Genomic DNA, 26,234 nt, shown 5'->3' on the forward strand with positions numbered 1-26,234 from the left:
GAGAGAAGGAAAAGGGTCACCAAGAATAGGTGGAGAAAGTCAGAGAAAACGAGCTGAAAAGTCACCCTGCGGATAAAAAGGATCTGCTCACAATTGCTATGGCGCCTGATACACGTTCTTCCCTCGTCGCTCAGAGGGACCGTCAGAAAGCCGATGTGCGAAAGAACCAGAAATGGTGAAGAAACCGCTTCGCCGTATCTGTTGGCGTCTTGTACCTAGCTGCATATACATATATACATATATATATATGTATATGTATATATATATTTGTAGTAGCGACAGTGTGTATATACATCTCGGTATACACCCATCTTCGATTATACGTAGCAGCGAACACTGAGAGAAGCAGCTGAAGTGTTGCGTGACAGTTAGATATATATATATATATACATATATATATATATATATACATATATATATATATATATGCATTCATATGAGAGAGAGCGACTAAAACTTATCTTTTTCTCCATAATCGATGCATGAACGTCTTGTAAACAGTTCGGATGCAACATAGTTTTTCATGCCTGCGTCTGTGGCACTATCATGATGACAGCCCCCAGGTCATAGTTGCCGCCGCGAGAGTCTGCGCGCGCCTCGGCTTTCTTGGCGCTCTGCCCGAGTCCGCAGGGCAGGAGACAGACGCGAGCAAAAGGGAGAAGAGAGAACAGACACAGAGAGTAAGAGAGAGAGAGAAGCAAGACGGAAGATCTGACCCAGGGGATCTTCCGTGGAGCGGCGTTAGATGCCCTGGACAGAAAACAGCAAAAGAGTTGAAGGCTCCCAGAAGAGCATAGAGAGTAAGAGAGCGAGAGAAAGGCACGTCGTCTGAAGAAGCAGCAGGAAAGCGAGAGAAACGTGATGCGTCTGCGCAACAAGAGAATCGACTTGGCACCGCGAAAGGAAACTCGGAAACAGGTGGAGGCGAGCTTGTCTGCGGCACAGCGTCTCTGTCCGTTGTTCTTCCAAGACTCGACATAGAAAACGAATCGCGTTTTCGACAGCAGGCCAGAAAAACGCAAACGTCTCCCAATCTTTCTCCCCGCTGTTGCGTGACCTCTCTGGGCGTTGCGTCGTCTCGAGCGACGGCCCTGCAGAGAGGAGAGAACTTTGGAAATGCGGAGTGAGCCGCTGCGAGCTGCTTGCCTCGCGCGTACACGGTGGTCGCAAGCCTTCCTCGGAAAGAAAGGAGAAAGAGCAACGGTGTCGCCGAAGCGGCGCGGACCGCGAGCCGCGAGCGACAGCGGTGCAGCGCAGTGTTGAGCTGAGCAGCAGAGGACTGCATGTGCCTCACGGTGGCCGTGAGGAAGAGGTGAGGAAGAGAGAGAAAAACAACCAGAAAACGAAGGGTGAAGTCTGGAAAATCCTAGACATGAAGGGGATGCAGAGAAACGCGAGAAGGGAAACCAGAAAAAACGCCTAACTCCCGAGCGCATCCTTGCACAAGCGCATGCAAAGGCCCCCATAAAGGATCCTGGAAGAAAGCGACGCTCTCACGTTTCTCTCTCTTGTCTTCTTTCGCAGCCGCCTTCGCTGCTTCTCTGCCTTCCGTCACCTGTTCTCCCTGCCGGACAATCCCTCCAATCACGATTCGCTTTCTCGCGCGCTCTGCAGGCGAAACGCGACTGGACACCCTCCGCCTGCATGCGCTGAACGTCTCTCTTCACCAGTCTTTCCGGATCTCGCTGCGCGGCCCAGACGAACGGAGACCTCCGTGACGAAGGCTTTTCTCTCGGCTTTCGCGCCAAGCGACAGGAAGGGAAGGCGACAGAGAAACGACAACCGACCTGAAACCGTCGAACGCCGTCGACTCCGTCCAGCGCCTGTCGCCCCCGCGAAGCACCGTTCACTGCCCCTCTGCGCAGAGTGCTTGCGCTCGTTTTCATCCGTTAAAAAGTTTGAAAGGATGTGACTTTCTACCGGCATTCACACCGCGAATGCCGCGAACCAGTTCCTCGTCTCTCGCCTCCGAAGGCACTCTGGAAGCAGTCTCCGTGCTCGCCTCCTCCCAACGAAACGCTCCTGGTCGAAACGGAGACGCTCGACGAGAAGGTCTGAAAGCAGAAGCAGACGAAGAAGAGGAAGCAGACGAAGAAGAGGAAGCAGACGAAGAAGAGGAAGAAGGCGAAGAAGAGGAAGACGGAGCTTGCTGATAAAATGGTCTTTTTCGGCCGATACGTAGGAGGACGGTGCTAAGTCGCTTGGAGGAAGACGAGACGGACGCGTTGGAGGAGCCAGAGGAAAGGTCCCGAGATCCCTTCCGAGATTCGCTGTCTGAGCCGACTTCTTCGGAGACGCCTCTGAGAGACTGCTGTCGCTCTTCAGCCTGCGTACCGGGAGGGGAGACACCGCCACTCGCGGATGCATGCAGCGGAGAAGAAGGCTGGAGACGACGCGCTTCTCCAGTCTCTGTCTCGGAAGACGCTGAGGTCGTCTCCTTTTCTCCACTCAGAGGATACGAAGACGAGGAAGAAGAGAAAGAAGAGGAAGAAGTGGAAGACGAGGAAGAAGAGAAAGAAAATGAAGATGGAAATGGAATGGTGTTTTCAAGATAGGGAACAGATGGAAGGTGTGGGTCTTTCTGAGAAAGTCCGTCTGAAATTTCACCGGATTTTTCCTTCTTCTTGTGTTCGTCTTTCCTTCCATCGACGGACTGGATTTCCTGCTTGTCTTCTGGCTCCAAGACACGACGCGTTTCCTCTCCTTTGTTCTCCAGTTCCTCCTCCACCCCTGTACTCCCGTTCACTGGCTCTGCCGCAAGTGTCGTCTCCGTCGAGTCTGCCCGAGTCTCCTCTCGTTTCTCGAACGCCTCACCCTCCCCTGCACTGCCCTCCGAGGGTGCTTGCAAATCCTGCTCACCAGTGAACTCCGTTTGCGTCTCACCGCGGCTCTCATCTGGCAAGTCTGCGTCTCCGTCGCCCCCTCCACGCGGCTCTGCGCCCTGCATGTCGATGTCGGAACATTCCGCCTCTGAGTAGGACAGAAAGTCCTCCGACGGACACCCGCCGTCGTCGTCAAGACGGACCTGCGGTACCGGGCAAGTGAGACGCGAGTTCTTCTTGTCTTCTTTTTCTTCGCCTCTTGGGGGGCGCCTCCGCTCCACTCCGCCGCATCTCCCGGCGTCTCTGTGCCCTGTACGACCGCCTTGCGCACTGCTGTTTCCCCGCATGCAGTCCTCCTTCGCAACGCTCTCGTCTGCTGTTCCCTCTGTATCGACACTCCGACCTTCTCCTCCGTCGCTGTCTCGACGGTCCATCCCACCTGGACTCTGAAGGATGACAGCTCGGGTGAAGGAATTCTCTAAGAAACGCATCCAGAAAGCCTCCTGCGCCTTGCATGCGTCGCTCGCGCTGCCTGTGTCCTCGACCTTCTCGGCTGCATGCGCGCCGCCACCGAGACTCTCTGCACGGCCGTCTGTCGCCTGGGGAGTCCCCGACACCCCCGGCGCGTCCGCACTCGTCCTCGAGCTTCCGGCGAGCTTCGGGCGCGTTGGGCGAGAACCTGCGGGCCCTGTCTCCTCGCTCGGCGCCCTCAAGGAGACACTTCGGCGACTGGAGACACGATCGGAAGCCATCCCGGCTCCAGCGCGAGACGCGAGAGCCGCTCGCGCGCCCGGTGAAACAGCCTGGAGAGGAGAGGCGAAGGACGAGGCAGCAGAGGCAGGAAGGAGGACCTGGCGGCGCAGGAGGTCGAGAAGGCGAAATGGCGCTTGTTCGAAGACGCGGGGAGAAAGCAACACTCGCAGAAGCTGAAGAAGAGCAAGTTTCTCTTTGACAAGCGCCGAGAGAATGGAGAAGGAGGAGAAGAAGGTCACGACCGAGGACGTCGACGCGTGGAAGAAGGGAGAAAAGGCGAACACGAGCTGCGCAGTTTCGGCGTCCGCTGCCCTCGTCTTCTCCTCTCCAGCGGTCGCTAAGTGCTTCCCCATCCCGAGGGAGAGAAACAGCGTCTGCTGCGGGATTGTCAAGGAGAAGATCGCCGGCTGCGGTTCGCGACGCTCGCCGCTCGCGCTGGGGCCTTTCCGCAGAGCATCTGGAGCGCCGCGCTGCTGAGGAATCGGAGTCAGAGACTGCTCGCCCCCGACTGAGGTGAAGGAAACGATGCAAGGCTCGAAACTCCTGCCGCTCAGTGCCGCGCCGCCTCCTTGGCGCTGCCGGCGCCGTGCGTTGTCTTCGTAGCTCGCGAGTGCAGAGGAGAAGGCCGCAGCGTCGAGGTCCTCAGAGTCCGGCGGTGCGGCGCCCTGTGGATTCGAGCCTTTCGGCCTCCGCTGCTCTCGAGAGAGCTCTGGAGACAAGTCCGGAGACACGCACGGGATACAGTGTGGTTGTTCCAGGAGCGAGACTTCGCAGCTCGGCAACTTTGCTCGACAGAAGACATGGACAAGCGGCAGCGCCGCAGCGACCTTCTCCCAGTCACGCAGCGCCGCAGGCGCGACGCGGGGGGGCGCTGGGCCTTCTTGCTCCGGAGCTGCGGGAGCGGCGCGACGGCGCGGAATCTCTTCAGCGACGGGGAAAGTAGACACCGGAAGGCTCTGCGGCGTCTCTGCGTCCGGCGAGGCGCTCGGCGCCAACACACTCGCGCGCCGCGAACTCGCTCGCGAAGACGCAGAAAACGGAGAAGAGGCGGCAGAAGCGAACGGAAGGGAACAGGAAGAGTCTCGAGTCTCCAACGAGGACAAGCAGTCGGCGGAAACAGAGTCGAGAAAGTCGGGAGAGAAGTGAGAATGGAACGACTGTTTACGGTTTAGCGAGTCCGCGAGCTCCGGAGACAGAGGCGCGCAAGCTGAAGGTGACACGGTCGCAGCTGACGGCGGCGCGGCCGGCGGAACGCCCCAGGGCGAAGGTCCCTGAACGCATGCGACAATTCGATCTGGGAGAGAAACGACACAGAGACACACGCGCGTTTTGAAAACCTGCTCAGGACGTTCGCATTTGAACTCGGATTTCGTCGTGTATAATGAGCACACATGCTTCAGAGCTTCGAACGCGTCTCTCTTCTGCAAATGCAGGCGTTCTCGCCACTGTCGCTTGCCATTCCTTTCCCGACATGGAACCGAAGAAATGCCCTTTCCTTCCCGAGCCGTTGCCAGCTAGGCGAAGACGCAAGAACACAGAAAAACCGACTCGCAGATCCACCGCGGTAGAAGGCACTCGAGCAGCTCATCCGGCAACCTGAGACGCTCTAGGAAAGAAGGAAGGAAAAAGCAACAGAGCAAGGCTGGATGTCTTTCGCGCGAACCGCCAGACGCACTCCAGACGTTGGCGGGCAGCCCAACGAACGGGCAAACCGAGACGAAGAGACGAGGAGAAGTACGCCTCGGTTCCCTCTCCATAGGGTGGGGAAACGCACCGCTTCAAATGGATCTGAACAGAGGGACTCGCGAGAGCTCGAGCGTCCGCCCCATCCTCCTCGTCTCTTCCTTTTTCGCTTCTTTTTCCAAGTCTCACCGACGAGAAACTGAAGATCAACGGGTCTGCGAGCCGCCTGGCCATTGTACGCGGTGTACTGCGATAGTAGTGTGCTGTAAAACTCGAGGCGTTCCGACCTAGAACCGAGGAAAGACAAAAACGCACCCGTCCAAATCGGCTGCCCACTCACGGTCTGCACTGCTGCAGAGGGAACTTGCGAAACGATGCCAAGCTCGGAAGACAGAAATCGACCGGAAATCTACTCCTGGGGTGCGCCCCCACGGAGAGGAAGAGGAGAGGCGAAGAAACGGCGGCACCCGGAAGTATGAATGCGGAGACAATCGCGCGAGCAGGAGGAAAGAAGACAAATGGTCCAGAGTCGCACAAGAAAACTCACGGGGCTCGCGTTTCGAAAGGTCAAGTTCTTCACCAGACAGATACACGCTGTACATACAGACATGCAGTCCGAAGAGTCGAAAGCCGGTGAACTCAGAGGAAGGTCTCTCGGTAAACGGGGAAGTCAAAACGTTTACGAGACTCTTTCGACTTCTCTCAGGGGAGCAGCAGAGACGCCCCAGAGACACACAGGCAGTGCGCGGGTGGAATTCCTTGTCAGTCTCCACGACGAAAAACGCGCACAAAGGCAAAGCGTATGCATGCACATAAACATACAGCCACGCTCGCATTCACATATATATAAAGATGTATATATATATATATATATATATGTATATATATATATGTACATATGTATATATATATATATATATATGTATAGGGAGACGTATGGGTGGATATGCAAGCAGATGCACACCCAGACATACTAGACCCTTTCATATAGACAGAGAGACAAGCACAGACCAACGTAGACAGATAGAGGTAGGTATAAATAGACACGTATGATAGACATGGCGAGATATGGAAAGACGTATATAAATATTATGATAGATGTACCACTAGATGCAGGAGTATTTACATATGCCTATATATCCTTATACACAACAATTCATATATATATATATATATATGTATATGTATATATATATATATATATATTTATAATGCGGTATATTTTGGGTTGGAGAGCTTCGTACCTTTCAATGCTTGTTTGTCTGATCCCCAGTTGTTTTCTACATCCGAGAGCAGCGTAAACAAATACGGTGGAGAGCCCCCAAATGTGCTCGTAGAGAAACTGAAGCTGCTGGGAAGTCGCCGCCACGCGGATGTTTTGCCCTTGGAAGGAGAAGTGGAGAAAAAGGGGAACAGTGAGGCGACACTGCGACTGGACGAGCGGGAGAGTGAGGAGTTTCGCATGCAGCCAAATCCACTTTTTCGATATTCTCTGTTGATTTGTCTGCGTGCTCAAGACCGCGCGCTGAAAGGCCTGTCGCAGCTGCGTCCGCGTCCCCGGGGCTCCTGCCCCAACGTCTCCCTTCTTCTGACGAGTCTCTGCTTCGCTTGGAGGAAGCAGGGGAAGCAGCAGAAGATCTGCGACGCCGCTCTCGCCACTCTGCCGACGCTGCGACTCTCTAGGACGGTGCGAGGAAACAGTCGCTGAACTCGAACACCCTAGGCCATGCATCCCGAGCGTCAAAACCGGAGAAGGCGAAGAAGAAGAAGAAGGAGCAGCCGAAGAGACTTCGGAACTGGAGGAAGCTGAGAGCGAGGCGTTTCCAGCGGGAGAGTCCGAAAGTGCGTCATCTAAGTGCATGCATTTCAAAAGAACATGTCGAGTTCGCGGGAGAAGCTGACCCAGAGCGACGACGGGCATGCTTCTTCTCTCGCTCTCGCGTCCTCCCTGGTGGTCTCCTCTGCCCGCGTCGGAGAAGCACGATCGACCCGGTGCCCGGGAGCCCCAGACGTGGAGAACTTCGCATCGGCGCATGCAGAAGGAGACGGACAGTTCCTCGTAAGTCTGAAGCCGGAGGGCGCTGTCTGTACACTCGAACTCGAGCCACTGCAGCTTGCAGTTGCGCTGTTCCTCCTTCAAACGCTCCTGAAGAAGCGCGCGGTGTACGACAGCCAGTGGCGGCCCGAAGGCTCTCGGCGCGACGCGGATGGAAAGCCGCCGGACCAGCAGGCCGAAGAGGAGGTTCCGCAGGACCGCCGGAATCCAGAACGTCTGTCCCTCAATCAGCTGCTGCAGAAACGAAGGCACCGGAGGCGCCCTGCGCGGCGGCGTCCCGGTGCTCTGACAACAAACGAAAAGAAGCCAGGCGAGCGCAGGGGGAGACGCGACAGAGTGAGACGGTGACAGAGTGAGACGGTGACAGAGTGAGACGGCGCCAGGGAGAGCTTGAGATGGAGAGACAGAAAGGCAAGGCGGGACAGACAGCGAAAGCGAGATGGAGAGACAGAAAGGCAAGGCGGGACAGACAGCGAAAACGAGATGGAGAGACAGAAAGGCAAGGCGGGACAGACAGCGAAAGCGAGATGGAGAGACAGAAAGGCAAGGCGGGACAGACAGCAAAAACGAGATGGAGAGACAGAGGGAGACCGCATGAGGCAGAAGGAGCGCGTGATATTGGTAGAGAGAGTGCACAGAGACAGAGAGAGAGTCCAAAGAGAGAGAGAGAACATCTGCGAGGTAAAAAGGCGAGTCGACACGACGCAGAGTGGCTTTTCGTCTTTCGTTTCTCCGCGGTAGTTCCAGTTTTTCCGTGACGTTCCCTCACCTCTTTTTTTGGCTCGAGAGGCGCCCGACGCTCTGCCCGTTTCACAGGCAAGCGGCTGCTTTCTGCGAGAGACAACACGGAGTCTTGTTGCTGGTGCGCCAGCTGCTGCAACTCGTTCAGGTCCACCTGGGGGAGAAACGCGATGCAACAAGACAAAAGGAGAGAACTCCAAGGCGCTGCCGCCAGAACGAGGCAGGTGCAGATTCAAGCAGACAGAACGAGGCCGCGGAGACGGGAGAAAAGAGACACAGTCGAAGCAAAGAGAGACACACAACATGTGGGGGGAAAGGAAAGACAGAACAGGAGAAAGAGAGTGCCGAGACATCGTTTCCAAGAAAAAACGCAGAGAAAAAAAACGTACCAAGACGCAGTCTGTGAGTGGAAAAGCCGTGGTGTACATGCGATAAAACTCGGCCCAACAGAGCATGCGTTCGCGGGAGAGACTCCATGCGCGGCTTTCGTGGAGCTGTCGAGCAGTTGCCCTGTAAGTCTCAGCTGAAAAAAGCAGCAAGGCAGAACACGGGTGCCCATCCTACGACAGGCTTGCTCTGAGAAAGAAGAAAACGCCGAGACGCTTTCTCTGTTCCGGCAAACAAGTCGAGACCTTCAGGAGTCTCAACCAGACGCAAAGACTCAAAATACTGTGCGCACCGAAACAGATCTATGTAGATCCAAATAAAGGATAATACACTCAGTTGTTTTTTCCGGTGAACCTATATGCCAACGGGTACATATATATATATATATATATACAGATGTATATATATATATATATATATATACATATATAAGTATTCGTTTTTAAAACTGTCACCTACACATTGGCATGCATTGACATGTATCTATACGTGTTTATGCAACTATTCGTGCGTCAACAGGCCATCCACGTACATGTATGGAAATAGATATACATACATATATATATATACATATATATACATATATATACATATATATATATATATGAATCAGGTACAGATTTACGCATGTAATGTTCGCGCTTATAAGGAAGACGCACGCGCGCGTTAACATGCATGCGATTAAACATGAATGCATATGACGATGTGCATGTTTCTTCCGACTCTTTTTCGGAGCGCTCGTTGCTTGGCGCGAGTGTCTCAGAGTGGTCTCTGGGAGAGGCGCGCACCTGCGTCTTGCATCCGTTTGACAGATTCTCGATCAGGACCGTCTTCGACTTTCCTCAATTCCAAAAGTTTCTGCACTGCTTCTCTCGCGAGATTCACGAAGGAGGACGGTGTGTCGAAGTAGTTTAGCACCGCCTCCTGGAGCGGCTGTAAAAGCTCCTGAACTTTTTCTTGCATGCGACGCACAGCCTGCGTCTGCTCGCTCTCTTGAAGTTGGACTTGCGCCAGGGCCTATAGAAGAAAAGGAGAGGAAAAATAAAAACCTCTTCGAAGGGCGTTTCGAAGATGCGGAAAAGGGAGTGAAATCGAGAGAGGGTGCCAGGGGAAAAAGCGAACAAACGAGGAGGCAAGGTCGAATGCGAGGCACAGACAAACAGATACACGAGGAGATTCAGGAAAAGATGTTAACAGGTTCCTCTCCTCCGATTTCCGGATTCTGATCCTTCCTTGGACCCAGTCCCCTTCTTTCTCTTCTCCTCTCCTGCTTATACGCCTCGTTCTCTGTCTTCTCTCTTCCTCCAGCTCGTTGCCTCTCTCCCTTTCTCCTGTCCGACCTCCCCCCTCCACCTCTCTCGTTCCTTGTTTCTTGAACTCCCTCCTTCCCTCGTTGTCTCCTCTTCTCCATTCCTCCAACTCGACTCCTTTTCCCCTTTCTCTCTCTCCATTTCTCTTCTTTCTCACAGATACACTTGACACGTCGTCTGTGGGCATGCGTGAAGCAAGAAGTCTCTTTTGTTGGGTGTGAATTAGGCGGCGTTGCTCCTGATCCAGACTCGCCAGGAGTCTCGCTACGGTTTTCTGGTCGTCTTTCTGCGACGCCACCGAGCGCGTTTTCAACAGGGCCTTCTCTGCGGCCTCCAGTTCCGCTGCTGCGAGCATGTGCCATTGCGCGACAGCCCAGTAAGGTCTTCTTTCGACGATTCCGACGATGAACGAAGCATCTGAGTCTTCGTCGCCGAGCGCGAAAGGCGCTTGCGCCGGCCTCGCCCCCATCCGCAGCACCCCACACGCTGCGTCTCCTTGGAAGAGACTGCGCGTCACATCCGGCGGTCCCTGCGAGGAGCCGCGTTCCGGACCGCGCGTCTCCTGTCGCCGCAGCTGCGCCTGTCGCTTCGTCCAGAAGTGCGAAAAGAAGTCTGCGAGGTTCTCCTCCGATGTCGTGTAAGGAAGCCCCGAGGACGAGGCGGCTGTCGACGAGAGAGAAGAAGACACGCAGCCGAGGAAGGGGGACGACAGCGACAGCAGCGACGAGGGTGGAGACGTCAACGCAAACGGCAGCGCCGAGGGCGAGGCGTCGGAGTCGGTGAAAGAAGAGGCCGGGTGCGGCGCAGCAGCTCCAGACGCGCCGGAATTCATCAGGCGCTGCATGCGCTGTTCAAGCATGTATCGCTTCGCGATTCGCATGTACCTACACGCGGAGAGGAAGCAAAGGACACCGGATGTGCCGAAACAAGTGAAAAGGAAAAAACGGAGATAGGAGTGGACAAATCGGCCATGTTGATTCGAGGTTGCTGCAAGAACATTCGACACAGAGGTATTGAAGGAAAAACGAAAGAACATCTGGTCGCCTTCCAACGCCTGAAGTTGTCTCCTCGACCCGGTCGCTGCTTTCTGAACAGCCACGAACGTTTTTTTCGAGCAAGAATGGAATTCACGCATTCGATTCGGTCTGGAAAGCTGCGCCGCAAGGTACACTCGCGAATGCGTCCGCATGCAGTGCGGCAAAGACACTTAAACCAGAAATCCACGCATGCGGAAGAACGAGGTTACCTTTTCATGTGCGCAGTTCTCTCCTCCATTCGACCCCAGTACTGGGTGGAACGCGCGCCGCGCGGCTCCTTGCCAGTCGCCGGTCTCTCGCGTCTGAGAAGTTTGACGAATTGAAACGCGTACGCCCACCAGAGCTTGCAAGTGCCCTCCTTGGCCTCGCTGCCGCGCATGCAGTGCGACGCATGCATCTCGCCGGCCTCGCGCTCCGGTCTCCAGCCACACCGCGGACGTTTGTGGGGTCGGTACAGCCGCACATCTCGCAGGCGTCTCTGGTGGCGGACGCGTTCCAGAAAAACCGACACCCCCATCACCATGCCTTCGTCGACCTCCACCTCCACGCCAGCCTCTTCGATTCGCCCCAGGAGCTTCAAATTCACCTGACGCGACGCTGCGACCGCGTTGGGCTCCGGTCCCCGCGGACCGGAGCCCAACGCGGTCGCGGCACCGCGCGCCGGAGGGCCCGCGCGCGGGTCTCCGGCAGCCGACGCCCCGCCCGCAACGTCGAGGCCGCCTGCGGCAGCAGCCGACTGCGGGGAGGCGTTGTGGAGTCCTAGCTGGGCTTGGAAACTCACCGGTTTGAGCAGCCAACGTCGAAAGAAGATCTCCGCGGTCGCAGTTGCAGCTGGGCAGGCGTCTTCGCTTTGTCGACCAGAGGCGCTCCCCGCCTTCTCGTCTGCCACGGACGCGCCGCTACCTCCCGGCAGCGGTCGCGCCGGGACCGGACGCCGGCTGGATCCAGACAGAGAGACTTTGCTCGCTGCGGCAGACCCCGCGGAAGAGAGAGAAGAGAGTACCTCGGCAAGTTCTTGCGGCGACCTCACGAGCGAAGAAGAATCAAGGCCGGGGAAAACCGTTCCTGGGGTCGGAGCTGGAATCGGAGCTCGCGCGGCCACTCCGGCAGCTGTCGCCGCGGCTGTTCCACACGCATCTTCCCAGTAAATTCCGAAGCCTGAGGCGAGCGCGCAGAGGAAAAAGAAGAGACGAACCGTGTTGAGGTACTGGCGCGAGGGGATGTCTTGGCAAACGAAACTGAAGTTTGGACTCAGGGGACTCGTCTACGGACACACGGCGCAGCCTCACGAGCGAGACGCGTTAACGTCAGACTCGACATCAGTCATTAAAAACGCACCGGAAAACGAAGAAAGACGCTCTCTCTGCAGATACATCGAAAAACAGAGGCTCTGTCCTTCTCTGCTTCCCTCGATCTCTGTCTTCTCTAGACGGAACGCGCTGCCCCTTTCATTTCGAGTGAAAAGCAACGCTCCTCTGCTTCCCTCACCTTCTATCGAAATACCGTAAATCAGATCCTTGGCACCCGAGGCCGACGCGCCACTCGCGGAGCCTCCGTTCGTCGACGAAGTCTCCCCGGTCGGAGGCGCGACGCCGGCGCTGTCGCGTTCGCCTTCAGGGAAATCCAGGAAAACATTCGACGTCTCGCCAGTTTTCGCCTGATGAAAAAAAAAGCAAAGTGCAGACACGCCTGGCATCCGCTGCGGCACTGAAAGGCCTTCCCCACAGTCCAAGTCGGAGAGACGCCCCCGACAACGCAATCGCCTGTTCCGCTGGAGAGAAGCCACAAGTCGGCTCTCTCGATCCCGAGTTCCATCTGCTCTCTTCTCTTTTCAGTGCGCCCTTCCACTTCCCGACACGCGCTGTCCCCCTTTTCGTCTTTTGCTCTGTCCTTTATTCTCTCTCTCTCTGGTGCCCGTTCACCCATTTTCAAGCACTCCGAGTCCTTCGCTTCACTCCACCTGCCGCTGGCTTCTCTGCGCCTCGACATGGCCTGCAGAACGCCCACTCGTTCTGGTCCTTTTCCGGTCGCTGCCTGACGCACCAAGTAGGTGCACAGTCCCGGAAGGCTTTGCCCCGCGTTCTGCATTTTTCTTGGTCTTTCCAGCGCGACTCCGTTGTGGTCGGGTCGCAGCCTACTGCCTGCCTGTGTTTGACTCACAGGAGCGTTTTCTCTCTGGGCGTTTTCTGCAGACTTGGTTCCTGTCGCCTTTTCGTCGGTGGGCCAGAAAAAGCGCCAGGCGCCCTGTTGGGGCTGCAGAAGGAGGCGAGAAATCTTCACTCCGCATCTGACCGGGTGGGAAAGGACGCCTCGGGCGTCGTCGTAGTGGACATGAACGTCGTTGAAGCGAATTTTGATGTTGGGCATGTATCTGAGGAGCCACTGTAGAAATGGCTGGCCCTCGGCTTCTTCCTGTGCGACGGCCTGCAGATACGCCTGGAGCTTCTTCGCCTCCTCGCCGTGTCGGTCAATCGCCGCGCTCAAGACCTCGTCGGAGGCGCCCAGAGCCTGCTTCTCCCGCCACTGCATGCGCAGCTGCCGAGCCAGTCTCTGTAGACGCTCCAAGTGCTTCCGGACGGCCTCTTGAAACAGCCTGGTGGTGCAGACGCGAATGTGCGTCCGAATCTTCTCGACTTGGTTGTCGTAGATCTCCCTCGACACGCTGTCGGCCTCGCTCTCCGGAACGAAGCTCGCAGCCGTGGGGGCCGCCGGTCCTCCGGGCCTCTCTGCATGCGTCGTCGAGAAGGGCGTCGGCGAGTGTGCAGAGGCGGCGGCAGAGGTTCGGGAAGACGAAGACGGAGCCGAGCGAGAAGCGGCGCCTGGTTGTTGAGAAGGAGAGGAGGACGGGGAGCAAGGTGCGTCGGCGAGTGAGGAGGGGAGTGACGGCAGCGCAAGGACATGCAATCCCGAGAGGATGATGTGGAGTTGCGAGTGAGCCAGGTAGAGATTGATTTCGACTTTTGCGATCGACCCGGAGGTCAGTTGCAGCGGAATGTGGTGGAAGACGAGATCCGAGTTGATCTGCGACAAATTCAACGTCACGTTCTCCAAGCAGACATGGTCCATGAGACCCCCCACGGCCGCCTTCTCCAGGTCCGCATTCACGTACTTGAGAAAACGCGTCCCTAGCTTCTGCAAAAGCACCTGGACGAGCGACTTGTTCAGAGACTGAAAGAAAAAACCTGCCACGGACGCCATCGTGGTGAGACGCGCGACCGGCCGCACAGGGGACGGTGGGTCCCGACTTGTGAGGGTAAAGGCGATGTCGAGAAGCCGCCAGGGAGTGTCTTTGGAAAGCCGACTCAGGAGAGGCGAGAAACAGACAGTGAGAAGACGGTGAAGGCCTGAAAGAACCACTGATCTGCCCGAAGCAGCAGGGCTGCGAGACCGCCGTGCGTCTTTCTCTGCACTTCGCAAAATAGCGATTTCCTGAAAAGGTCAGTGTTCGCCACCCTTGCGGTCGACTGACGCATGCAGCCGATGAGCGGGTTCGCAAGAATCGCCCAGAAGTGGACGTGTGTCAGCGATAAGCATCTGAGAAGGGATTTCTGTCTTTCCTCGGTCGCTCCCAGTCCGCTCCCCCCAGCGGTCAAGCCCCCTCTCTGCTGGTGCGGGTGGCGGATATGAACGCGAAACGCGCCGCTGAAACCTGCGGACGGTGATCTCGGTGGTCTCCAGGAAGAGGCAGCATCAAGCGTCGTTCTGCAAATCTCGCGTGAGGAACCAAGACACCTGCCCCCGGTCGGGGTCGCTTTCCGCCAACCAGAAGCCCAGACGACGCCCAAGTGCCACCGCAGCGGTGCCGGGTGAAGCGGTTCTCATTTTCGGCTAGTCGATTCGGCGACTGAATTGCAACCTGTCTCCATCTGAACGGAGCCCGAGAGCGCGAGAGCACGAGAGTGAGAGAACGAACGAGCCGTGGCGCAGCAGAAGACGCGCAAGAAGTCGAAGAAAACGCGAAGGCTGCGCGCCTTTGACGACCCGCGTAGCGAGCCCCCGAAGAGAAGCCGCATGCGAGGCATGCGCCAGACAAGCGAAGGAACGAAGAGCAACGCAGAGAAAAAAGCGGGATCCGTGAAAGAAAAGGAAATGAAGAAGTGACCCCGAAAACCAGACCGGGGGACGCGCCTGACGCCATGCGAGAAGCGCCCGGTGTTGTCTGTACACCCGAAAAGTCGAGTGTCGCGGCTACGCAAAAGCAGGGTCTGTAGAACGCCAGTACTAGGGAAGGACTTCTTTTCTGTCGCTTTTTTTTCGTGTATCCTCCTTCTGGTGAGGGCAGGGAAAGTGGAGAGAAAGAGTCGCTGGAAAAACTGCCGAGCTTGCTCTCCCGCCTTTGCGAGAAATGCGAAAGTTGCACTGTGTGCTGTATACACACATGCCGGCTAGTCGAACGGTCTCAGACGCGGGGCTGCAGCCGGAGGCGAAAACCCTCTCGCCTTTGTGTTTTCTCTCGCAAATTCACTACGGCAATGATGGAACTTTGCGTTTCTACAGATTTGAAAGTCAAAAGCGGAAGAGTTCTCAGGAGATTCACTCAGAATTGCGACGTTCTTGCCCACAGCGACAGACACGCAGGGGTCAGAGACGTCGGCACACACAGAAGCTGTGTCAGGACTCACACCCTGGGTACAACGAAGCTCCGACAATTCGGCATTCAGACCGCAGAGATCAACTTCTTTGTCTCTCCATGAGAGAATGGTGCATTCCTTTCTTTCAGTTGCTAACCATGCAAACCATTGCGGACGCGGTCGCAGAGACTGTCTAAAAAAACACTCACAAACCTGGAAACGCCACAACCCTACGTATGCATCTATGTATGTCACATACCTTTATGCGCATATCTATACGTATTCACATATACATATTTATATGTATCACTTGTACAAATATCCATGTATGACTTTTTTAGATGTTTTTATCTATCATCTATCTATCTGCCAATATCTCTCTATATCTACGCCTATACAACTATATCAATACAGTTCAGTGTGTATCCTTATACGTGAAGAAAGATACCGATATAAACATGCCGATACGTTTCTGAATAGTTCTACCTTTCTCTATTTATCTGGATCACTGTAAGCGAGAGTATATGTAGAGTGCGAAACATACATTTGCTCTGACACAGAGATCAGACACGTTCTTTCAGTTTCTCTCCGCGTATTTCTGCTCCCTCGTTGTGTTTGTTCTTCCTCGTTTTTGGTGCTTCTCTGTGCATTCTCCTCGGGTCTCCTTCGCTTGCTGTGTCTTTGTTCCGCCTTTGTTTCTTTTGGAATGACCTCTAGATACAGGTCAGGACGCGGTTGCCTGACGCTTGCGAAGTCGCTCTCACACACAGAAGTCGGTGTAGAAATCCAAGAGGCTCTTTCAAAAACAAATAGAAACGCTTCTTTGCGTTCAACTCTGTTTTCCACCAGAGTCCAAATCGGTTGCAATATCCAGCTTCTTCGTGGCTCGCGCTACTGTGCCTGTGAGTTGTCTCCTGTGGGTGAGCCATGCGTTACATCCGCGAAGTGTGAATCTGAATTCATCATACAATTTTGTGTCTCTGAGTTGCGAGGACGTTGCAGTCCTCTTCTACCTCTCTCTCGTGAGTAGAAAGACTTCAGACGCATCTTGTGCCTTTGCTCGCGTTCAACAACTGCTTCGAGAAGTAGCACTTGCCCCGTCATGTTTCTGCGGCGCTTCTGCAGTGTGCATTTTTCAAAGAGAACGAAAAACGTATCTCGTGTCCGGGCGCGATATTTACTTTTTTTACAGAAGTCGCGAGAAACTCTGCAGGACTCTGTCGCGGCAAAAACGGATTTAAAAGTCTCGCCTTCACATCCTCTCTCGAGGCTTCGGTGAAGGCCTCGACTGTGGCGCAAGCATGTTCGCGTCTGGCCGCCTCTCTCTGTCACAGAGAGACAGGAGCTCGTCAACGAAAGTTCGTATTTCCTTCAATTTCAAAAGCAGATTAGCAGGGAGAGTGTTGGCCAAAGAAGACGACAGAGTCGGACGCCTGGTGGACGCGTTTGCGAGAAGAAGCGACAGACGATCCGGTCTTCTCGTCTGGAAAGCACAGACTTGGCACAAGAAAGGAGATGTGAACCGCCACCTGAGATGCAACAGCCCCCCTCCCTCGGTGTGTGTGCTTGCTCTTGCACAGTCGCGTTCGGCCTCTTCTGATATCCTTCCTTCTCTTTCCTGTCTTCTGTCTGTCCCTGGCGGCGAACATTTCCTTCTCTTCTCTCCCTTTCTTCGGAGTGTGTCTTCTTCTCTTCTCTGTTTCTCTTTTCTTCTCGACTCCCGCTGGAGCTGTCTGCAAAAGCGCCGCTCCTCCTCACGACAAGAGCGAAGCAAGGCAGCAGCCGCTCGCGGACTTAAGAACCTGAACACCCGATAAAACTGCATGCGCCCAAATCACAGCCCCAAATTCGACTCGAACCCCAGCAGCGGAGCCACTCTTGGCCCCCGCGAAAAACCTCCGCCAACTCTGAAGCAGACATTTCTTCGCGGGAGCCTCGCGTGTACAGACAGAAATAAATAGGAATGGATATATTCAGAGGGCTGGAGACGCGTACAAGGAAACAAAAGTCACCTATTTTTTCGTTCATGCAAAGGACTACCGAGGTGGGTTGCACAAGTCTGTTTCCTCTGCATGAGACAGCGGGACTCGTCACTTCCCACAATGCCTTTGATTTGAAACTTTTTTCTTCGACTCGAGAGACACAGACACAGTCTCTCTATGAAGACGCCCTGGAGATACCACAGTTCATTTTCTGCGTTCGATTCAGTGTTGATTTGCCAGTCGAGACAGCGACGAAAAGCTTGTTGTCGTCTTTTCATTCGAAAGGAAGCAAACACACTGAATGCAACTTCTCTTCTGCTTTCTCAAGATGCTTTTTCTCCCGCAGTGTTCTTCCTCACCCTCCGTCTCTGGATACGTCATCCTCCGGTTCTCTTTCCTCTTTTCCTTCTTCTTCCCTTCTCCTTTCCTTCTCTTCCTTCTTCTCTTATTCTTGTCTCCCTTCCCCTTTCTGTGGCTCCGGGAGAGTCGTACAAAGCGAGCTGCTTGGGTTCCCTCTCGCGGTCCTTTTTTCCAAGCTTTTTCAGTGGGTCTTTTCTGCTCATCCAAGAAACGAAATAATACGTTTTCTGAAGCCCCGTGACTCAGAAAGCGAAGACTTGTGTCTCCTATCCTCCCGCAATCGCTTTAAAAAACCAAGGAGACATCTGTCTTTCTCCTTCTGAGACGCGTCAGGGAATGGCACGTAGAAAACTACACACAGTCCTACACCCCTACCTGTACAGACCCCCAAAATCTAAGTCAAAATCACCAGTATATAGAGATATACATGTATACATACATATATGTATATATATATACATGTATACATACATATATATATATATATATATATAGAAATCGATGTATGTAACTGCTTGCATGTTGTGAATCGGGTATACTTGGATTTTCCTCTGGGATTTCTATGTCCAGATAAGGGCGTTTCCGTCAGTTTCGTCGTTCGGGCAGACGCCTGAGGCGAGGGCCTTTCTCTTCGCCATTTCCATTTCGTAGAGAGGCGAAAGCTCCCTCAGGCGGTGAATTTGCTTCACGAGCCTCTCTACGCATTGCCGCACATCCTCCTCTCGCGTAAATCTCCCTGAACGAAAAAAGAGACGAAAGTGAAACGTATGCAGGCGCCAGAGAGGACTCGACAGAGGGTCGCTTCTGTCTCCAAGTCCTCGAGAAATCGGGAAACACAGACTCAGTAGCCACCCACAAACGAGGGACTCCAGAGAGTCGCGCGAAGACGACAGCCGCAGGAGAAAACTCAGCGAGAGAACTTCTTTCCGAGGTGAAGATCTGACGCTAACTCCTACAGACTTCCCGACAGCCGTACCAATGCCGAATCGAAGAGAAGTATGCGCAACTTCCTCGCCGACGCCGAGAGCGCGAAGTACGTAGGACGGTTCCAGGGAAGCGCTCGTGCATGCGCTGCCTGAGAAAAAAGAAAATAGTACGAGCAGCGCCGTGTAAGAGAGACACCCCAAGCCGCCACAGATCCAGAAGATACACCCAACGGTTCGACCCTGAGCATCCTGTGCTTTCATCTCTTGCACCATGAACGCGACTACCTCGTTTTTGGCCGAGCCCACACATTCTCCCAGTTTGGAACGCATGCGCAGCTCTGTGTTTGTTTTTCTTCGAAGAAAGACTGTAACAGAAGTCTCAACGGACGCGGATCCTTTGGCAAAGTTGCCCGTGAACAGCGCCTCCTAGCATCAAGCGGAGCCGGGTATGTGATCCTGAATAACTTCGCGAGAAAGTTGGACGAACCGCAGACCTCCGTGCTCGACGGAAACACGAAGAGAAGGGGAAGCAAATGCATCTGCGGCTGAGAGAGGCGCCCAGACGTTTCGTCGTTCTACACGCTCTCTGATAAGATAAAACAGTCCGAGACTTTGATTCGCCGAATCTCACCCGAAGAGATGGCGACGTCGCGAATGCTCATGAGGACAGACTCGCCCTCGACGAAGGTGAAGGAAATGTTCAAGTTTCCTGGATAGCGGCTGGTCAAGCTCCCGTTCACTTCGATGTCAGGAATTTGCTCGCGCACCGACTGCACGCACAAAATGGAAAAAAGGGAACATGGAAAGAAGCGAGACGGAGAAAAACGCAAGAGACACAGCGAGAGACACGGATACATGCAGAGACAGAGATAAAGAAAACACAGACAGAGGTCGAGAGGAGAAAGAGATACAGAGACCGAGAATCGGGAGACAGAGCCACGGAGGCGGACGGCCTGAGGCGCGCTGTGGGGATGGTTCGGTCTGCTCCCAGTGGCTCTCGGCTTATATGCGGAGACGACAGAGACAGCCGTCTCTCAAGTCGGGGAGGAAACGGAAACGACCGCCCACAGGAAGCAAGACGGCGAAGCAAGAAGCGAGGAAATCGCCGCTGCGGAGAGAAAACTGACGCGGAGAGAGAGAAACGTTTATCAGGAACAAGACACACAGAGAGGAGGAAGAACGACGGACTCGGAGAACAAGGCGCGCAGCCGAAGAGACGACCCAGCGAACGGGGGAAAACAGAAGGTTACAGAGGAAAAAGAAAACGCGTTTGGATGGCACGAAGACGAACAGGAACAGAGGGAACAATAGCGAGAAGATGATGTCTAAACCGCACACGAGCAACGGAAGACATGCCGAAGTAACGGAAAGGACGGAGAAACAGCGAACGACAAAACAGGTACGAGAAAAGACGAAAGAAACTTACATCGAGGAGAAGACGAGCGAGTCGGGATACGTGTCTCCGGTCGTTCTCCATTTCTTTTTCCGCCAGTTCGCAAGCTGCTCCGAAGCCTACGCAAAGAGGCGTCGCCAGGGTTCCTGGGAAAAAGGAAAAATCACCTCGGTCTCCAAAAGACATCACTCCTTGAAAACAATTTTTATTCAAAAAACAATGTTACCTCGAGCCGTCGAACGCGCACACTCCACCTTCTGTCTCCGAAATTACGGTCCTTTGCCCCAATAACGGCATCCATCGACGCATGTCCATAGATACATCTATCTAGGCATATATAAACATATATATACATATATATACATACATATATTTACAAACACTTACATATATATATACATATATATATACATATATTTACACATACTTACATATATACATATATATACATATATATACATATATATATATATATATATGCATATATTTACACACACTTACATATATATATATATATATATGCGCATGTATGCACATACGAACACATACATTATTTTTGTTCATGTGCATGCAGAGACAGGTGACCTCTGTGTGGCTGCGTCGACCCCCTTGAGTGTCTCAGACCCAGGAAACGGCGCTGCCAGTTTCGCCGCATATCCAGAAATCGCGGGATACACATTTGCTCGGAGTCGCAGAGACGCGCAGAGAGAGCGAGAGAAGGCTTCCCGAGACTAGAAGAGCACAGCGAAGTTTACGAATGTCGCCCACAGCTCACCACTGCGCAGGCCGCGCTCCTGGCCGCCGCCGTCGATGAGAGGTTGCAGGCGAACGCGGGGATTCTTCGCGCGAACGAAGAGCGCGCCAATCCCTTTCGGTCCGTAGATCTTGTGACTCGAGAGAGAAAGGAGATCGATCCCCATTTCGTCGACGTCGATGGGCAGTTTGCCTGCACCCTGCGCTGCGTCTGCGACACACATGCAGAGAAAAATGTTCTTCGACTCAAAGACGCGCCTCTCCAACGGGAACGATGCAGAGACAGAGACCGCCAGCTGCGACGGAGAGGTCCACAGGACAAGTTACGCACCTAGCACAGAGAGTGAAAATGAACCTGCAGCTTCCTCAAAGGCCGCGGAAAAGAAGGACAGAACCAGAGCACCACGGAAATCCGTCTGTCCGCGTTTCTGCTTTTAACCGTTGAATCTGTTCGCGAAGGTCGACGAGAGCCAAGCAAGCAGACTCCTTCTTGTTACGGAGAAGAAGCGTCCTCTCTCCACTACTGTCATTCTCTCTCTTCCCGGGCGCATGCAACCCTCAAAGACTCGCCGTCGCAAAAATGAAATGCGGCGCCACAACTGCGTTGCATGCAGTCCAGAGTCACCCATCCGAATTCAAAACGCGTTCTCAAGTGTTCATACCCTTGAACGCGCAGAGAAGTTGAGAGACCTGCCAGCAGTGCAACGATCACCTGCTGCCACACAGACCTCAGGGAAACCTAGGCTTCCCTTATTCTACGAATCAATGCACATTTCGGCAATGATACACTCATATATGCATATATATATATATATATGCATATACGTATGTGTGTGTATTGGTGTACAACTTTATACGTTCAGAAAGTAGACGAAAGTACAAACATATCTTATATATACACATATATACATATATATATGAATATATATATGAATATAAATATATATATGAATATATATATGAATATAAATATAAATATATATATATATATATATATATGAATATGTATGTATTCATGTATGTAGTTTCACTTTGGAGTGTGTGTTTGTGTACCTGTGTGGAAGAGGATGTCGTGTCGTTTGCATATTTTTCCGATTTCTTCGAGGTTTTGGACGACGCCGATTTCGTTGTTGACGAACATGACGGAGACGAGCAGGGTGTCAGGTCGAATCGCTTTCTCGAGCTCCTCCAAGTCGACGAGGCCGTCTGTTTTCACGGGCAAGTACGTAACGTCGCATCCCCGCGCGCCCTGAGACTCGGAGAACTCGAGCTGCAGCATCCGACAGCACTGGAGCGCGCATTTGTGCTCGAGCTGGGTGGTGATGACGTGCCTGCGCGCGCGCGCCGCTGCCCGCGTCTCCCCTCGCTTCTCGCTCTTGCGAAAGGTCACCGGATGCCCTCGGCAGTAGTAGTGGACGGCGCCCTTCAGCGCCAAGTTGTTGCTCTCCGTCGCGCCGGAAGTGAAAATGATCTCTCGAGCGCGCGACGCGTCGAGCCCCAGGAGGTGCGCCACCTGCTTCCTGAGAGTAGAAATGAAGAAAAACAGTGGGGACAGAGAGACAGCGCAAGAAAGAGAGAGAGACAGCGCAGCAAAGATGGAGAAACCGAAGGAGAGACAGACAACGGGCAAGATCTGAAGAATGAAGACTGAACGAAGACGCAGCGAGCAAAGACTCAGCGATCCAGTGTCTACATTTGCACACAGGGCGACTGAATGGGCTGCCGAGTCCTCGCTCTCTTTGCTTCTGCGGAGGAGAGGAGATGCGCACCGTGGCGCTCACCGCCTCTCCTCCTGCTCATATGTCCACAAATGCATGCACAAACGCATACGAGCATGATAGCCAGTGACATCCGCATGTCCCCGCGGACCGTCCTCCAGCTGCGAACTCTAAAACACACATACGCAGAGGGGCATCTGTGGCTCGAAAGCAGCAAGGGTGCCGCGGGCGGCGGCTCAGCTCGTACCTCGCTTTCTCGACAGCGGCGTCTGCCTCCCAGCCGACTGCATGCGAACTTGAGTGAGGATTTCCAAATTTGTCAAAGAGGAAAGGAAGCATCGCATCTGTCACACGAGGATCTTGAACGGTCGTCGCCTGGTTGTCCAAGTAAACGGGTCGCGATCCCACCACTGCTTCCCCGCCGCTCTCAAAGGCTCCAGATCCCGAAGAAGGAGAAGAAGAAGAAGAAGGAGGAGAAGGAGAAGAAGGAGAAGGAGAAGAAGGAGAAGAAGAGGATGACACGGAAGAGAAGGGAGCAGCTGCAGACGCGAGGAAAGGGGAGAAGAGGTGCAAGTCAGAAGCCTGTGGGTGTTGCCGTGAGGCAGAGGGCAGGAGCGCGGGTGAAGTAGCGTTCCAGGACCTGCAGAAGGGGGAGTTTTCTTCGGTGTTGAACGTCGCGAGCGTCGCTGTTCGACGTTCCCTGTCTGCGAGGTCAGGCCGGGACCTCAAAGGACCTCGGTGAAGATTAAGAAAGCTCCTTGACGACGCGCGCACCGCTGTCGTCTGGAGAGGGACACAGGACGCAGTCGAGAAGAGAGACGAGAGAGGAGAGAACGAAGAGCGAGACGAAAGAGAAGAAGAGCGCGAAGAGAACACAGTGAGAGGCGGAACGGTGGAAAGAGCATAGCAGCGACCTCTGCAGGGCGGTGCGGCCGCGCAGGCGACTTTCGCGAGTCGACTCATCTTGCACGAGAGATCCGCGGGAGCTGGAAAAATCCAAGAACTCGGGGGAAAACGGAGAAGTTCCGGGAAGTGAGAGGGAGGGTGTGAACACACAAAAGGCGCGAAGGAGTGACAAAAAAAAGAAATGCAGCGCCAAAGGAGACACACGTCTCTGCCTTGTTCCGTCACTTGTAGGACAAGAAAGCTACTGAGGTCTCTATAGACACCCGAAGCTGCGAGCTTCTGCTCTCTGCACAAAACAAACGAATCCGTCGGGAACGAAGCGTCAAAGGCGCGAGAAAACGCGTTTTTCGTTTCTCCGGCAAAAAAACGGGGAAAAGCGGCGAATCGCAGTAAAGTCGACACTGCGAAAAAGTCTGCTGGGGTAAAACGAGAAGACCGTCTGCGCGCGAGGAAGAGGAAACTTTTTGGGTGCGAGAACCGCGTCGCGATGCATGCAAAAACGTCCACGAGCGGTGAACCCCAAGCCGAGAAGGAAAACGATGTTCGCAGGGTGGAGAAGCGAGCGCAAAATTGCCTTTCTTCAGCGACATGCGCGACCCGTGTCGCGCTCTCCAGACGTCCCCTCCCTCAGCTGCGCGGAGTTCCGCGTTCGACGCGTTTTTTACCTCTGGACTGTGTAGAAGAACGAAATGGAGGGAGACAGAGGTGAAACAGAAAGGAAAAGAAGAGAAACGCAAGGGGATGACAAGAGAGGCGAAGGACACCCTTCAGGTTCCGTCGTCGAATCAGGCCGAACACTGGGGTACAACTGATGCGTCAGACTCCTGCGGCTTCTCTTGTGTAAGAACTGGAAATGTCCTGTGGCTCACTGAGACACCGTGGCTCGGGCAGAGACCGCGACGACGCAAACTTGGGAAGGTCGCATTTCTCGACCGCGAAATCCTGGAAAATATGGCAAACAGCTCTGCATGCACGATTTACGCTCGCTGTTTCTCGGACACACCGTCTGCAAACAACGCTCAAAAACACTTGGGTAGGCTGCGGTAAGTTGCAGGAAATGCGTTTTTGAAGAAGGGAGAACGGCGGTGATTGAAGCGGGAGAAGAAGAGGTCAACATCTGTGTATACGTAAGAAAGCGCGGACAGAAGGAAGCTGCTCGCGGCAGCCGAAGGCAGAGAGACCGAGTCGCGCACACCAGGTTTCTGGGCGAACTCGGCTTTACAGACACCGCGCCGAGTTGAGAGGAAGACAGAAAAAAAACGGAGAGAACAAAAGAGATGCGCGGCGAAAAGCTGACTGTCGGCAGATCTTCCGCGAGCGTCGTTTTTGCCGCATCTGCGGAGCGCGAGAAAGTGACTGCGGAGACGACGCGAGACAGCCGAGTCCGTGTCGCTCGAATTTTTTCCAGGTTTGCATGCAGCGAGGGGATTGAGGAGCGCTTTCCACGTCCTTTTCGAGAAGAAGCGCGAAAAGGTTGGACAAGTTTCCTTGCAAAGAGCCACTGTGTGTCTGAGAAAACGCGTTTTTCCGATTCGTACTTCTGGCGCTCCCCCTCCCCCACTCGGGTGCAGATTTGCAGACCCGCCTCTGCCGTTCTCAGCTCCATTCGCGGAGAGAATTCTGTCTCGGATTCAGTCGTCCCAGTGGCATTTTCAATCTTCAGAAGAAGCGCACTGTTTCTGCGGAAGAAGGCGGGCGTCCGACGCACGCGGAGAGCTCCGAAGGAGTGTCTGCTCTGGAGAGAGAGTGCATATTTGCCTTCCTTTCTCTCGACGCTGGGTCTCTCGCTCAGGTCTTCGCTGGTCTCTTCTTTTCCGCTGTCTCTTCTGTCCTAGGCTTCTCCCAGAGGCTTCTTCCCTCTGTCTCCTCCGCTTTGTCCTCTGCGCAAAATTCTCTCGAGCTTTGCTCCTCTCTCCTTTTCAAAGATGCCGTTCATGTGGAGACAGCGGGCGTATTGCGCCCCAGTTCCCTCTGCCTTTGCTTCTCAGCAGCCGAACGGTTTGGGAGGCGAAGCGGGGGTCCGAAAGCCTCTGCTGCGCTCGAACAGCGAGAGTCTCTCGGTTTTTTCGCAGATCCCCGACGGTCTTCTTGGCCATACGACAAGTGTGACCATGGGCAACTCGGACATTTTCTTTCTTCCAAAGCCCTCCAATCTCCTCAAAATCGCTCTGCCCGCCTTCGTCTTCATGCCCAACCTAACCATCTTCACCAGAGCGTTCCCCTTCTACGCTCACACCAGCGCTTAAATCCGAACAACACAGACACACAAATCGCGACGCAGATGTGTACATACACATACGCATGTACATATATATACATATATATACATATATATATATATATGTATATGTTTGTGTGGATATCCAAATGCGTCTAGGAGTCTTCATGTTCACTTGTTTGCACGTTCGACTTTCTGGGTGTGTGTTGCTGGTGTCTGAGGTGAAAGGTCCACAGGAGTCTGCATGCGTTTAGAGTGGCGTCGGGGTGCGAGTCGCGTTCTCGGTGACTCCCAGCGAGCGGGAAATGCGGGAGGATTTGAGGGTGAGAGACGCGCTTCTTTTCTGTCTGCGCAACACAGGGAGAAGGGAGATGGACAACGGAGTTTTCCTGTGTCAATGCCCCTGCATGCGTTTCTGTGCATCCTGAAGATTCCTCGCAAACGGCCGAACCGAGAGACGCACTCTCCTTGGATTTACAAAGGTCACTGAACACGGAGACCGTTTTCTTTCAACGAAACGGGTGCTTGGAGCTGGCTTGAAATCTCGCTGCTCGGTTTCCCCTTGGCTTCCCTCCGTCGCCTTTGCTGCGGCTCGGCCCACTGGGGCACCGCAAGATC

General features: G+C 54.1%; 5 protein-coding genes across 5 annotated transcripts; 3 read left to right on the forward strand and 2 right to left on the reverse strand.

The window, feature by feature from the left end:
• Positions 1-525: 525 nt before the first annotated feature.
• TGME49_211150 (hypothetical protein) lies at positions 526-15,060 on the reverse strand. The gene is made up of 10 exons (XM_018779528.1): positions 12,950-15,060; positions 12,278-12,446; positions 10,999-11,947; positions 9,910-10,636; positions 9,231-9,459; positions 8,445-8,578; positions 8,084-8,209; positions 6,503-7,599; positions 5,448-5,545; positions 526-4,869 (listed from the first exon to the last, which is right to left on the reverse strand). Exons 1-10 carry the CDS (start codon positions 13,985-13,987, stop codon positions 1,883-1,885), a joined length of 7,554 nt encoding a protein of 2,517 aa, XP_018637969.1. The 5' UTR covers positions 13,988-15,060; the 3' UTR covers positions 526-1,882.
• Positions 15,061-16,506: 1,446 nt separating this feature from the next.
• On the reverse strand, positions 16,507-26,147 carry TGME49_211090 (aminotransferase, class V superfamily protein). The gene is made up of 7 exons (XM_018779527.1): positions 22,740-26,147; positions 21,828-22,294; positions 20,797-20,985; positions 20,055-20,167; positions 19,260-19,398; positions 18,679-18,777; positions 16,507-18,438 (listed from the first exon to the last, which is right to left on the reverse strand). Exons 1-7 carry the CDS (start codon positions 23,453-23,455, stop codon positions 18,263-18,265), a joined length of 1,899 nt encoding a protein of 632 aa, XP_018637968.1. The 5' UTR covers positions 23,456-26,147; the 3' UTR covers positions 16,507-18,262.
• On the forward strand, positions 23,692-24,660 carry TGME49_211080 (hypothetical protein). Its single transcript, XM_002371212.2, has one exon. It carries the CDS (start codon positions 23,987-23,989, stop codon positions 24,443-24,445), a length of 459 nt encoding a protein of 152 aa, XP_002371253.1. The 5' UTR covers positions 23,692-23,986; the 3' UTR covers positions 24,446-24,660.
• On the forward strand, positions 24,650-25,283 carry TGME49_211070 (hypothetical protein). Its single transcript, XM_002371211.2, has one exon. The coding sequence runs from the start codon at positions 24,676-24,678 to the stop codon at positions 25,231-25,233; it is 558 nt and encodes a 185-aa protein (XP_002371252.1). The 5' UTR covers positions 24,650-24,675; the 3' UTR covers positions 25,234-25,283.
• Positions 25,324-25,644, forward strand: TGME49_211060 (hypothetical protein; the record flags this gene model as incomplete). The annotated part of the gene is made up of 1 exon (XM_002371210.1): positions 25,324-25,644. The coding sequence occupies one exon, from the start codon at positions 25,324-25,326 to the stop codon at positions 25,642-25,644; it is 321 nt and encodes a 106-aa protein (XP_002371251.1).
• Positions 26,148-26,234: the final 87 nt, after the last annotated feature.

This window comes from Toxoplasma gondii, chromosome IV (genome assembly GCF_000006565.2).
Source record: "Toxoplasma gondii ME49 chromosome IV, whole genome shotgun sequence".
Lineage (NCBI taxonomy): Eukaryota > Apicomplexa > Conoidasida > Eucoccidiorida > Sarcocystidae > Toxoplasma > Toxoplasma gondii.

What these genes read in the sequence shown, in the direction of transcription:
- TGME49_211090 (XM_018779527.1), bottom strand. Translation starts at nt 23,455, where the DNA reads ATGAGTCGACTCGCGAAAGTCGCCTGCGCGGCCGCACCGCCCTGCAGA. An exon ending in CGACGTCGCCATCTCTTCGG is followed by an intron (nt 18,778 to 19,259) that starts GTGAGATTCGGC and finishes CTTTTTTCTCAG; the next exon opens with GCAGCGCATGCACGAGCGCT. An exon ending in TTCTCTTCGATTCGGCATTG is followed by an intron (nt 18,439 to 18,678) that starts GTACGGCTGTCG and finishes TTTTTCGTTCAG; the next exon opens with GGAGATTTACGCGAGAGGAG.
- TGME49_211150 (XM_018779528.1), bottom strand. Translation starts at nt 13,987, where the DNA reads ATGGCGTCCGTGGCAGGTTTTTTCTTTCAGTCTCTGAACAAGTCGCTC. An exon ending in AGAACTGCGCACATGAAAAG is followed by an intron (nt 10,637 to 10,998) that starts GTAACCTCGTTC and finishes CTCCGCGTGTAG; the next exon opens with GTACATGCGAATCGCGAAGC. An exon ending in TGATCTTCAGTTTCTCGTCG is followed by an intron (nt 4,870 to 5,447) that starts GTGAGACTTGGA and finishes TTTCTCTCCCAG; the next exon opens with ATCGAATTGTCGCATGCGTT.
- TGME49_211070 (XM_002371211.2), top strand. Translation starts at nt 24,676, where the DNA reads ATGCGCGGCGAAAAGCTGACTGTCGGCAGATCTTCCGCGAGCGTCGTT.
- TGME49_211080 (XM_002371212.2), top strand. Translation starts at nt 23,987, where the DNA reads ATGCGCGACCCGTGTCGCGCTCTCCAGACGTCCCCTCCCTCAGCTGCG.